The following is a 14,050-nucleotide window of genomic DNA, read 5'->3' as shown; positions in this document are numbered from 1 at the left end:
AGTGTAAATAAATACATACACATACATATTTCACTAAATATTTAATTAAATTTTGCTATAGAATTAACAATATACATTACATGATAATTTAAAAAACACAAAGCATATGGGTGGAGATTGTAGAAAGTAATGTGCAAATGATGAATGTGGTACATTTAGCAAAGTTGGGGAAAGAAGTCATTATTAGGGCCTTTCTTCAGCACTTGGAGACGGAAGTAATTAGTTGCCTTTATATCATTGAATTCAGAATGATTTATTCTATAATCAAGGACATTTTCATTCCACACTGAACACTAAAAGCCTAGATATATTGAATTAAACTTTTGTACTGATATTCTTTAATCGCACAGGCCTCTCTACCCAATCCCCTTAATCTAAGAATGAAATTCAAATGTTACAAAAATACATAAGACATCGTCATTGACACTGGAATAACTGGTTTATTATATCATTTTAAACCACTTCGTTTCACCCTGTTCGTTCATTTCTGCTACCTTGATAATGTTTTCTTCGATAGTTCCTGGTGTAAATCGCTTGACGTCCTTCGATAATAGCTACCAGTAACGTACACCTGCAGGTATTACCATATTTCGCGAAGTTTATTAGTCTTAATGTTCAAAGTTACTCCCTAGTATCAATATGGACGTAGTATTTATTGCAAAAGCTTTGGTGAGTTTGGTGTATATATTTTTCAATTATACCGAAATCCTGAAGGAAGCAGAGACAGAGCTTCAATTAATCACATCTGTCAACAGTAAGTAAACTTTTCTTCTCTGTGCAGAAATGGTTATGTACATTAGTAATAATTAAAAAGGCTTTTGTTTGTTTGGCGTATATATTTTTCAATTTCACCGAAATCCTAAGGAAGCAGAGAGAAAGCTTCAACAAACCATATGTGTGAACAATAAAACAGTCGACAGTGAGTAAACATTTCTATTTGTAAAGAAGGTTATGAACATAGTAAATATGAATACTTAAATAGATTCCATATTAAAGACGATGCAACTTGCATTTGTGGGGAGGAATCTCAAGATGTCAAACATGTATTATATGATTGTCCAGCTTTTACCGTGAAAGATACGAGCTTGAGTTGTTACTGAACACTTTAAATTATGCATTTACCAAACAGTTAACCAATATACTTACCAACTCCAAATCATATAAGTATTTCATGTCCTTCTTGAATAGAATATTCGTGAAACTGTAAAATGTTAAATTATTCTGGGGAAAAAAATCGTATTAGTTCTAATCAACTATAATGAAACTGTAAGTCTTCAATTTCGCATACTATAATATTGTACTACTGGTTTTAATTTTTATTTTAATTAGGCATTTGATTTCTAATTTTGAGCCATTTCTTGTAATACCTGATTATTGCCAATTGTTGTTACTAAATAATGTATTTAATTCGTAAATTTTAAGCCATCTCTTAGTATAGCTATTTATTGCTTCTAAAATAACATGCTTAATAGCTATTATATATATAAAGCCTTGAGGCTTTATGAAACGATCCATTCTTTCATTAAGGTGCATTCTTGTACATAATTCATGTGAACTGTAACCTTGACCACAATTTTGTATTATAATTTTATTATTGTTTATTGCTTATAAAATATGTATTTTGGTACCAACTATAACCCTAATATACCTCAGGGTGAAATAGGATTTATTAAATTGCATAATAAAAAAAACATAGTAAATATTGCAAAAGCTTTTATGTATTTGATGTAATATAAAGGATGTTTCACGAGGATTTATCGCCAATTATGGAGCTTATTTCCGAAGACATTCTGAACAAAAAGTGTCATATCTCAGTATTTTCAGAATTACACTTATTTGAAGTGTTTGTAAAATACCATTATTCTTTAGTTTTAAGAAAAAAAAAATTAGTAAAAAGACTGAACTATTCAATAGTATCATTTCTTTAATTAGCCAGCATTCTGAAGCTAAAAATATGTTGTGAATTCCATACTTGCTTCGTAAATTTTTTTTTTTTCGTTTTTAACAACAAAATTACACTTTTTTATGCATTTGTATGTATGTATTTATTTACACTGCAAGTGGGCAAGCACCCAGTGGCAGTGGTATATACAATATAAACAATACACAATAAAATTTACATTACACAATACAATTTTACAATACATATACAATTTTATACACAATACAATTTAACACAATAATAATAAAACATAAATAAAATACTTAATTTTACAATACAACCTACATATGTAGCCTATAGGCCCTACATAAGTTTCAATAGTCTTTCACTTTACTCTCATCTCATTCCCTGTAGTGGCACTATGACGCTTTTCACTGACACTTTAGCACACATTTCACTGACACTATAGAACACATTTCATTGACGCTATAAATTATCACTGATCGGAACTGTTCACTGCACTGTAAAACCATAACTTCACTGACTCACCTCGCTTCACTGATACAACAGTTCAAATAAGTCAAATAATTACATCCTTAAGCATACTTATAAACAGAACTACATTTAAACTAAACATTTCTAGTCTAAGGCCATCTTACACGCTATTTTTAAGTAATTTACAATTCAAACCAAGGAAGTAACTCGTCAGGCTAGATAAATACATGTCACCTTAAAAAATTAAATGTTTAATGTCACCTTAATTTTAATTTGCACTTTATACACAACTTTTTAAGTTATTCTTGAATCTCCTTAAGGAAGGACAGCTCTCAAAGACCGCTGCAGGTAGGTCATTTCAATCATTTATAGTTCTATTTAAAAAATGAGAATTTACCTACCTTTATCACAGAAACTGTTACAAAGCACTCCACTGTTGTAAATTTTTTCAAGACTGTACATTAGGATGCATAATTATACTCTAAAGAATCAAGTCGTATGATTTGAAACAATTTTTGTGATAGGTGCGTAAGAATGATGTAATTTTTAGTTAACAATTGAAAAAAAAAGTCTGTAGAAAGCAATTAACAACACATTTTTAGCTTCAAAACATTAGCCAATTAAAAAAATGATACTTCTGAAGAGTTCATTCTCTATTTGTAAGATTTTTTTTACCCTTAAAACTAAAGAAAAAAAGATATTTTACTAACAACTTCAAATTAGTGTAACTTTGAAAATATTGAGATTAGGACACATGTTTATGTAACATTTTTTGCTCAGAATGTCTTCGGAAATAAGCTCCGTAAGTGGTGGTAAATCCTTGTCAATCATTCTGTATGTTATTCAATTTCACCGAAATCTTGAAGGAAGAAGAGTCAAAGCTTCAATTAACCACATCTGTGAACAATAAAACTGTCGTCAGTGAGTAAATATTTCTTGTGTGTGTAGACAAGATTGTGGTCACAGTAGGCCTAATTATTGAAAAACCTTTTGTTTGCTTAGCATAAGTATTTTTCAGTTTCATCGACATCCTGAAAAACTCAGAATCAAAGCTTTAATTTACCAACAAATGTGAACAATAAAACTGTCAACAGTGAGTAAACATTTTTATGTGTAAACAAGATTACGGACATAGTAATTATTGCGAAAGCTCTTGTGGTGTTGCGTAAATATTTTCAGTTTCACCGAAATCCTAAAGGACGTAGAGTCAATTTTCAATTAACCTCATTTGTGAACAATAAAACTGTCGGCAGTGAGTAAACGTTACTTCTATGTGTAGATAAGATGATTGACATAGTAATATTGTAAATGTTTATTCTTTGTTTGGCGTACATATTTTTCAATTTCACCGAAATCCTAAAGGTCGCAGAGTCAAAGTTTCAATTAACGACATCTGTGAACAATAAAACTGTCGACATTGAGTAAACATTTCTCCTATGTGTAGACAAGATTATAGACAGTGTAATATTGTTATATGGGTGTCAGACATGGTTTCTCACTGCCAAACTTCGTAACAGTCTCCAAATATGCCAAAGGAAGATGCTGAGAAGGATACTAGGCTTATGACTGAGGGACAGAGTTCCAAACGAAGTGCTACAAAAGATGTCAGCAATTAAAGATCCAGCACTGCAAGCCACAGACACCAAATGGAAGTGGGGAGGCCATGTTGCACGACTTAGGCCCGATTGTATAAACCATTTAATCTTAGATCAGAGGTTAAATTGATCCTTGTTTCAGCTGAACTTGGAATTTCGTGTTGTATAAAGTCTAATCTGAGATTAATTTGTCTAAAACCAAAGTCAAATTTGACTGAAGAAATTTCTCCGATTAAGTTAGATGATTCAAGTTCAGGTATTTCTTTTCTGTTCGAAATATATGACAGATTGTGCAAATAAAATATCCATTATTATTAATATTAATAGATATGTTAAGTACATTTATATATATTTCTTTCAATTTCTTGCCTTAATACACAAACATTCTTATATTTTATAAGGCTCTATCGTGTTCAGCAGTATCAAATAACATAACCTATAATTATATTATGTTTATAACAGCGATGAATTATTAATGAATATGATAGGTACATTCATAAATGTTCAATTAATCGTATTACTAAACGAAATTGTCGTTTTATAAAGCTTTATTATGTTTAGCAGTATCAAACACCATAACAAGATAACAACTTGGAGAACAGTCAACCTGCTCCTTATTGTCCGCCATTATTCACATTGCAAAAAAAAAAAAAAAAAAAAAACAGTGTCTCCAAGAGAGTGTAATACGGAAAGTCGCGAAAAAGTAGTTGTAAAGTCGCTAGATTTCTCATTATCAACAAATAAAGATTAAATTTTGTCACTATGGGGTGCTAAAAAGGTCACTAAGTCCCTATTTAAGCAATATAAAAGTTAAAAGGAATTGTTGTTGAAAAAGAGTTAAAGTCGCTAGATTGGCAACACTGAACAAACCTGTATAACATGGTCCGCGCATCACGTATTTCACCTGTTTATGCGAAGTTGCCAAATCCTTTTCACGTGAACTTAGATTGCATTTGAACCAAGATAATTTCATCGCAGAAAAGTTTTATACAATAGAAGAAGTGTCTGAATTCGGTTCACTTTCCGATCTTCGATCAAAGTTGATCTTTAGTCAGGGAGTTTTATACAATTGGGCCTTAGAGACGGAAGATGGACGCAGAAAGTCACACTATGGGATCCCCGCATTGGCAAGAGATCATGCGGAAGACCAAGAAGAAGATGGGCCGACCTCTTCAGTGAACGTGTAGGAAGCCATTGGTCAAACAGAGCAAGAAATAGGGAAGACGGGAAAAACCTAAGAAGACAAGTGAACAGCGACTAAAACCAATGCGACAGAAACAAGCGAACAATATCAAACAGTGCAGAATGTGAACCAAGTGAACAATTCCAAGCGTGGGACAAATAGAGCTCTCTCTCTATACTAGGAGGCCTTTGCCCTAAACGGGACATTTTTAGCCTAATCATTTCATTTCATTTCAATATTGCAAAAGCTTTTGTGATTATGGCGTATAGACCAGTAAATTTCACGGAAAACTTTAAGGAAGCAAAGTCAACGCTTCAAATAACCACATCTGTGAACAATAAAACTGTCGGCAGAAAGTAAACATCTTATTTGTAAACAAGATTTATGTAAAGCATGTATGTTCTAACAATATTCTAAAACAAATCCATTAGTGCAGAGATTACCTATGAGTGTCGATCTACTGCTGAGTCCCGAGGAAGCGTTAGGTGGGCTCCGAATAGGCTCACAAAAATGTACAGTAGTGGCACAAAAACCGGACCGACCCTTGTAGCTGATTTCAGAGCCTTGTTCACTCCAGAGCACGATAGACTGGTATTCGTGGATCGAATTCTGCCTGGGAAGGAAACTTTTTTTTTGTCCCTTATTCAAATTTATTCCCAATACTTTTCGAATGCTGGTAAAATTCATGTTCTGGGAATAATAAGTTAACTAAGTAGTAAAATATCGCTGCAATCGAAAAGTATTGGGAATAAATTTGAATAAGGAACAAAAAAAAGTTTCCTTCCCAGACAGGATTCGAACCACGAAAGTCTTAGTTACCAGTCTATCATGGTCTGAGTGAACAAGGCTCTGAAATCAGCTACAAGGGTTGGTCCGGGTTTGTTTTTTTTTTTGCCGCTACTGTATATGATGGGAATATGCAAAACAAACGCATAGAAAATCTGTTTCTGTTTCGATAACGTCGAAAATTTGTTTCTTTCCATTTCGAAGATAACTTATCATCATCGTCTTGATTTTCCAAAAATGAGTACACTAATTAATTAGGCATCAATTATACTAATTCACAATTTTTTTCACACGTAGATAAAATTAAGATGTGAATATTCTGATCTTTCGATTGGGGTATAAAAGTTGTTCATGCTATAATTCACATCAGATAAATTTGTATGGAAAGGGAGAATTTTCTTGATTCAAAGGATTTAATTTTTTAAACAAGCACACGCGCATGCGCACAAGCAAACACACAAATCATTAGGCTTATTTACACAATCTATATAAGCAGTGCTTTAATACAGCAGAAATTTTGGACCCAAAATATATAATGAATTAATTAGAGCTTACCCTGAGCTAAGTACATTTAACACACATAGATTTAAGGAATAAATCAGATTAACTATTTAATTGTTTAAGCTAATTGAGTTAAAAATTGATACTCTAATATTTATGTACTTTCGTATTTTCTATTTGTATATAGACCCTATTATTACATGCTATATTATTTTACCATTTATTAATGTTATTGTGCTCAATGCACTCTCTTAATTTTGTGATACCGGTATATTTTAACTGATCTGAACTGCACCCGAGCACGAGCTTCTGCTTTTTCGGGCTGCAATGCATAATGTAGCTCAAGTGTAAAGTATTAAATAAATAAATAAATAAATAAATAAATAAATAAATAAGTAACTAAGTAAATAAATAAATAACTAAATAAATAAGTAAATAAATATATAAATACGTAAATAAATAAATAAGTGAGTGAGTAAGTGAGTAAATGAGTAAATGAATAAATGATTAAATGAATAAATGAATGAATAAGTAAATAAATAAAATAAATAAATAATTTAAATAAATGAATAAATAAATAGATAAATAAAATAAATAAATTAAATGAATAAAATAATTAAACAAATGAATTAAATAAGTAAATAAATTAATTAATTAAATAAATTACATAAATACATTAAATAAATAAATTAAGCAAATAAATAAATAAAATTAATTAATTAAATTAATTAATAAAATAAATAAATAAAATAAATAAAATAAAATAAATAATATTAAATAAGTAAATTAAATAAATAAATAAAATAAAGAAAATTAAATGAAATAAATAAAATTAAATAAATAAAATGAAATAAATTTAATAAATAAAATAAATAAATAAAATAATAAATAAAATAAATAAATTCCATGAAGAAATGTATTTATGAAATAAACATATGTACCTTAATATAGGATTACAATTACAAACACAAGGAAGAAATTAATAATAAACACTGTCTTACACTTCTCTTTTGCATGAATAACCTATTGTAAGAAAATCGTAGTTCTGTCAATATGAAATCAAGAAATATTTTCTATTAAAGCGTGACTATTTGAAGCTCAATAACCAAAATAACTATGTGGTTGTTTTCCGAGACTTAAGAGGTCATTTCATTTGCAGAATCCGTTCAATGTTTAGAACAAATGAATTAGCCATGTTAAATCTCAAAATATAATTTAGGTTCTTGTCTAACATACAACTTCTCAGGAGGGTGCATCTTCAAAGTCCGCCATCCTACTACAGAGTCAACCAATGCAGTGACAGTGACGTACAATATGCATACGTCACAGCGCTCAGGAGAAATGCTCTTCAAAGTAAACAGCGCTCATTTCTCAAAAACGCGTACCGTTCCCAGCTTTGACAGACGAATCGCATGGTATTCAACCGTTGGCAAAGTTATATGCAAGGTTTGGGAGGAGGGGATTATTTTGAAGGGTGTTAGCTGTAAGTAATGTACTTTGTTACCTTCTGTGCATAAGAAAACAATGACTTCTATTTACGCATTTTTCAATTTCCCTTACCCATTGTCTCCTGCACCCGGTCCAATTTGGTACTAACATTGCGAAGCACATTCCAATGTCCTTCAATTGCACATATAGTGAATTTCTATTCCCAAAGCTTTATTGGCTGATATAATATAGGCCTATTTGCCATGACGTTTGAAATGATCGTCGTATTATTGTTATTACTGTATGTGTGTCTCTGAATTGCGTATATGAGTGAGCCAAATGAAGGGTTCAGAGCCATAGTGAGCCAAGCGCCATTTATTAAAAACGGAGAAAACAAGGATTAAGATTAAGTTAATACCATATTTTAATGAAGATTGACGTATCATTTAGTTTTAATGTGTACATTTTATATTACTTGCTATATGTTTCCATTTAATTAAGGTAATAACTTCACTTTAACGCTTGTTTTCTACGGTTTTAGTAATGGCGCTTGGCCCACTATGGTTCTGAACCCTTCAAATACAGTACATTTTTTATGTTAGATATATAATGTTATCCTACAGCCTCATCCAGATTTAAGAATGCTAATGCAATGATAAGTAACAGTTCAATCTGTCACTTAAGGAACCGTGAATAATTTTGCACCCCACTAATTTTAAAGATTCGGTACCTAAGAAAAGAACATTTTATTTATTTGTTCGTTCCCTTGCAACACATTACTGGCGCCATTTCATATTATTACACTACGAATTGTAGTACATTGTATTTCTATTTTATATCGGTAGCTATGTACAGTATCAGCATTAGCATTTGCATTCATATCAGGAAGATTATTTCAAGTTTATTCCTAGCGTTGATATAACAACAACTTTAACATGTCTCTAGTAATCTCTAGTAAGCAAGAATAAACAAGTTACGCAACAAATAGCCTATCAAGTAGGTGCTGGATACTAAAGAAGGTTCTCATTTTCTGAAAAAATCTTACCAATACTGCACAAAAACTGATACTGTCAATTTCTGGAGTAGATGGTACCTTATAAGCTATCCATAAGTTATTGTTGTGTGTAATTATCGCCAGTCGGCATTCTTTGATATTGAGTTTCCAATTATGTTGACATGTCAGTTTTAGTTCAAGTTACACTGAATAAAGGAGTTAATAGAAATATCTTCGTAAATTACAATGGTTCAATATTATACAAGTAAGCCTGAAACCTATACAGTAAAATGGAGTAACTTTGCACCATTTTCTAGTTAAAAAATTGTTTTCAGTCTGTATGTAGTCTTTAAATCTCTAATTTTGATATGGGCATTTATTTTGTATGTTCTAGGGGGATGCGGGAATGTATTCATTCAGTCATATCTTCGAAAATAAATGTCTTTTGATTTTTTTTTTTATTATCCACTTTAATAAACACTACTTCACCCTGAGGTATATTAGGGTTATAGTTGGCATCAAAATACATATTTTATAAGCAATAAACAATAATAAAATTATAATACAAAATTGTGGTCAAGGTTACAATTCACATGATTTTGTACAAGAATGCACCTTAATGAAAGAATGGATCGTTTCATAAAGCCTCAAGGCATGTCTCTATATTATATCTAATGGTTATAGGAAGAAATATATATTTATTTATTTTATTCAATGCAGTGGCACTTGACTAGAGTCATTGGCCGTACAATGGCGATAAAAACTAAAAGAAAAGAAAACGAAATAAAGTGAATATATATATATATATATATATATATATATATATATATAATAGCTATTAAACATGTTATTTTAGAAGCAATAAATAGCTATACTAAGAGATGGCTTAAAATTTACGAATTAAATACATTATTTAGTAACAACAATTGGCAATAATCAAGTATTACAAGAAATGGCTCAAAATTAGAAATCAAATGCCTAATTAAAATAAAAATTAAAACCAATAGTACAATATTGTAGTATGCGAAACTGAAGACTTACAGCTTCATTATAATTGATTAGAACTAATAAGATTTTTTTCCCCCGGAATAATTGAACATTTTACAGTTTCACGAATATTCTATTCAAGAAGGACATGAAATACTTATATGATTTGGAGTTGGTAAGTATATTGGTTAACGGTTTGGTAAATGCATAATTTAAATTATTCAGTAATCTTTTGAAATTTATAATCTGACAAAAATTGGTGCAAAGTTACCCATAGTTGGGGGTTACTTTGCACCGCCCGAGTTTTAAGAGGAGTGGTGAAAAGTTTGGCACTGCTGGTGTTACAATGCATCATACACGTGTTAAAAATGAAATATACTGTATCAGGAACAGAAAAAATGGAAACACAGATTCAAAAACTGTTATAAATAATAACAGGGACAAAATAAAAAAAATACACAAAATTTCAATGTCAAAGGTCATATTCTTCTAAAATGTTGTTTCAAAAATATTTTCAGTTTTTTTCGAATGACAAGTCGAGGCAATAGCACGTGAATAACTGTAAAAACTTATACGTATTATTTTGTGTCAAGTTCTGGAATGGAATATAAGCAAGCCCTTTCTTGATACTTTCTTGGGTGGATTTAGTCTCCCAGTTACATCCTCCCATTCATATCCCATAATGACTATCCTTCTCAGCATTTTCCTTTGGCATATTTGCAGATTGTTACAAAGTTTGGCAGTGAGAGCCAATGTATGTCTTTAATATGTAATAAAAAGAAAAACAAATTCAAGTAATTCAGCTGCAATACGAAGTAGTATGAATTATAGTAAGCGTTTTTAAACTTCATGGAAGGTCCTCAAATCAAAATAATGCAGTTAAAATTTAAAAAAAAATCTCGTTTGTGTTATGGTGCAAAGTAACCCCAATTTAACCTCAAATTCACCTTGATTAGAAAATTATTCTGTAACACCATTTGCCGACAAAACATCTGCACAAACGAAACTAGAAAGTCTAAATGCATGAATAAGGAACAGATACACGTATAACGTATCTTGAAATTGTGCACATCATCGGTGATGAAAGATAATTAATTTGATCTATAATTCAATCAAATTATGCACACTATCTGTTGTTAAGATATAGAAATAACATAAACATTCTGTGACCACAAAGACTGGAAAAATATTGAACACATCCAGTGGAACTCGACAAATAGACACAGCAATGGTCCGTGTGCGAGACGAGGTACGAACTCTGTTATTCTAAGGAGTACTGCGGACATTGGTAAACATAAGGGCTGTACAATGTTTTTATGGCGTGTGGACCGAAACATAAATTGTTAACGTACATAATTTTAAATAATATATTGTAGTGTACCGTCGTTGTTCCTGCAATAACTCCTATGTGCAAAATATATTACAATTTTTCAGTAGGACGAAAAAAATACATTTATTTATTCTATGGCAGCAGTATATAGGGAATTGTGAATTCTTACATTTTCGAAAGAAAGAAATGTAATTACATATAGGAGATTTTATTATTTGCTGCATCACTATTTAAGTTATTTAATAGAGCAAAAATCTGAAAATCGATAAATATGTCACATAGGAGTTATTGCAGGAACGACGACGATATGCAAAATATGTGACAAAACAAATCCGTGATTAAGTATGATATATACGTGATACATCTGAAACATAAAACAAACTTCTGGAGGAAAAACTCTCTAAATGTATCTACATACAGGGCTGTCATTTCAAAACTTCGCACTCTGATTAACTAGGGTAATTAAATATAATTCAATTTAAATAAAAAAAACAACTAAATTTAGATATTGAGAGGGAAACTTAATTGCATTTTAGATTTCACCTCCCATCCCCAGCCATTCCCAATTTTAAAATTCAAATGGCACCCCTACATTTTTATACTTAAATATGAAAGAGCATTCAATTGTTTATAGGCTGCACCACATTCATTTGTTGTCGCATCTTTACTTTTCTATCGTCGCCTGGCAACCTGGATTATTGTTATCGTTGATTAGAGCTGAAGAGAATAAAGCTACAAAAACTTATTGAGCATTTCTTGTAATAGTTGTGATTGTGTATTAAATTATTTTAAAATGGTGTATACCCTTCAAGAGAGAACATAAATCATCCTTATTGATTAAATATAGGAAGTTACACAAAATAAGCTGTGTTTTCATCCTACATTCAACTGATAATAACAAAGCTTCTTATAATCACTAGAGACTGCCTGGTATTTAGATGAATTTTGTTTTATCCCATGCACTGTTCTGATCGAAATGTCAAATTTTTTAGGGATGGCTCTGATTGATTCACCTTTTTTAAACCGTTCCAATATTTGTAACTTCTGCTTCAACATTAGTACGCATGTTTTGTTCCCTGCCTTGCTGCCAACGTGTACGAGTATCTGCACACTACTGCACTGGTTCAACTGGTTAGCCCTGTGCAGCACGGGACAAGATGCGTTGACTTACCTTGTATCGTGGAGTATACGAGAGTGAGTGTCTATTTGTGGAGTGTCTATTTGTGTTGTTCCACTGTATACCATCTATTAGTGGAACAGATAACTTTGGTTCACGTAAACACCCCTAGACCTATATAAAAAGCTTTTCATAGATGGTGCAAAGTTACTCCTGCAGGTGCAAAGTTATCCCATGTTACGGTACTAGGAAAACGACTGTGGAAAATAACCAGATATCAGTAAAGAAGATGGCGGAAGTGTATAACATAAATACGAGGGTCATATCATAAGTAATGACAACTGTATTACATCAGCCAATAAAACTGCAGGAATAGAAATTCACTATGCGATTGAAGGTCATTGAAATGTGCTTCCCAATTCTAGCCTGTAACTACTATGGTAGTAGTCAGCTTGACATCAGAGAAGATTTTTCTCTTCTTACTCCTTTGCTCTTAACAGTAGGTGTCTCTGCTTTTCATTTCCTTCAAACTTTCCAGCCGTTGTTATAAAGGTATAATTGTCAGTTCTGTTCAACAGTTGCTACATAATTTTTCACATGAGTGGTCGTCTTGACCACCACCACTACAGTATATTTATGTTACTTAATTGTTCTGAATATATTCTGGGTGTCTATCCATTCTGCAGATAATATACAGTTGGTCATGTTTTAAAGCTAATCACAGTGATACAAATGAATAATAGGACAAACATAAGTGCATTGTTAATCTAATACAGATAAGTCCAAATAAATCGAAAATAAACAACGATTTTGTTCACTTTTAAGTATTAATACATTTAAAAGCATAAGTTAGTGTTAAAGTAGCCCTAGAGTGGGCCAAATTTCATCTACAACGAAATAAAATAGCATGTCAAAGTAACCCCAAAACACTTTGACACCAAAAGAAAGAGCGCTTTTCTATATTTAGTACTAGCCGTACCCGTGCGCTCCGCTGCACCCGTTAGAAATAAATATAAAGTAATTACATAATTAAAATAGGACATTTGATCCAGGGAACATTCGACTTTGATAAAAGGATAAATCGTTTAATATGTTACTTAATTTAAATTGCATCCAAATAATTAAAATGCGATCATTTTGGTCCAGAGACCACTCATTTGGTGCAATGATAATTACTTTAACATGTTTCTTAATTATATTATATTATATTATATTATATTATATTATATTATATTATATTATATTATATTATATTGCATTATATTATATCAGAAGTTACTGTAATAACATTATAGCATTATGTCCATCTAGAGAAACTACACTTTCCAATGGTGAAATAATAATTAATTATACAAATCGGTCAATTTAGCTTTCCATATTACTTCATACAAACACGGAAACATTCTCTGTACGCTATCTTTCATAGCTTTCGATTGTTGCTGTCCAAGTCCCCTTATAGACGAAGTCATTTGTTTTTTATTTCATCATACGGCCTTAGATGGCAGTTATTTTAATTTTAAAACTCATTTATCTCATTAAATATCAGTCCTATCAAAATGTTTCAAGGAATAAAACTTATCACAAATTATTTTTAAAGATACTTTTGTTATGTAACATTTTTCACAAAAATCAATAATAAGCGATACATTTCGATTTATTTAATTCAGGCCCACTTATAACCCCCCTTTTAAATAATGTATTTTGAATGCCATATTGCATAAAATCTAAGTTACAACGAACTTAATTTATATT

The 14,050-nt window shown here is 31.1% G+C and overlaps 1 protein-coding gene across 1 annotated transcript in view; it reads left to right on the top strand.

The window, feature by feature from the left end:
- The first annotated feature begins 547 nt into the window (after positions 1-547).
- Positions 548-14,050, top strand: part of LOC138695022 (uncharacterized) — an 86,506-nt gene continuing 73,003 nt past the window's right edge. Inside the window, exon 1 of the mRNA XM_069819325.1 lies at positions 548-754. Coding sequence (XP_069675426.1) covers positions 640-754 — 115 coding nt within the window. The 5' untranslated portion in view covers positions 548-639. The remainder of the gene's footprint in view (positions 755-14,050) is intronic.

This window comes from Periplaneta americana, chromosome 1 (assembly GCF_040183065.1).
Source record: "Periplaneta americana isolate PAMFEO1 chromosome 1, P.americana_PAMFEO1_priV1, whole genome shotgun sequence".
Lineage (NCBI taxonomy): Eukaryota > Metazoa > Arthropoda > Insecta > Blattodea > Blattidae > Periplaneta > Periplaneta americana.
The sequence above is the reverse complement of the archived record's forward strand: the minus strand, read 5'-3'. Positions and strand labels throughout refer to the sequence as shown.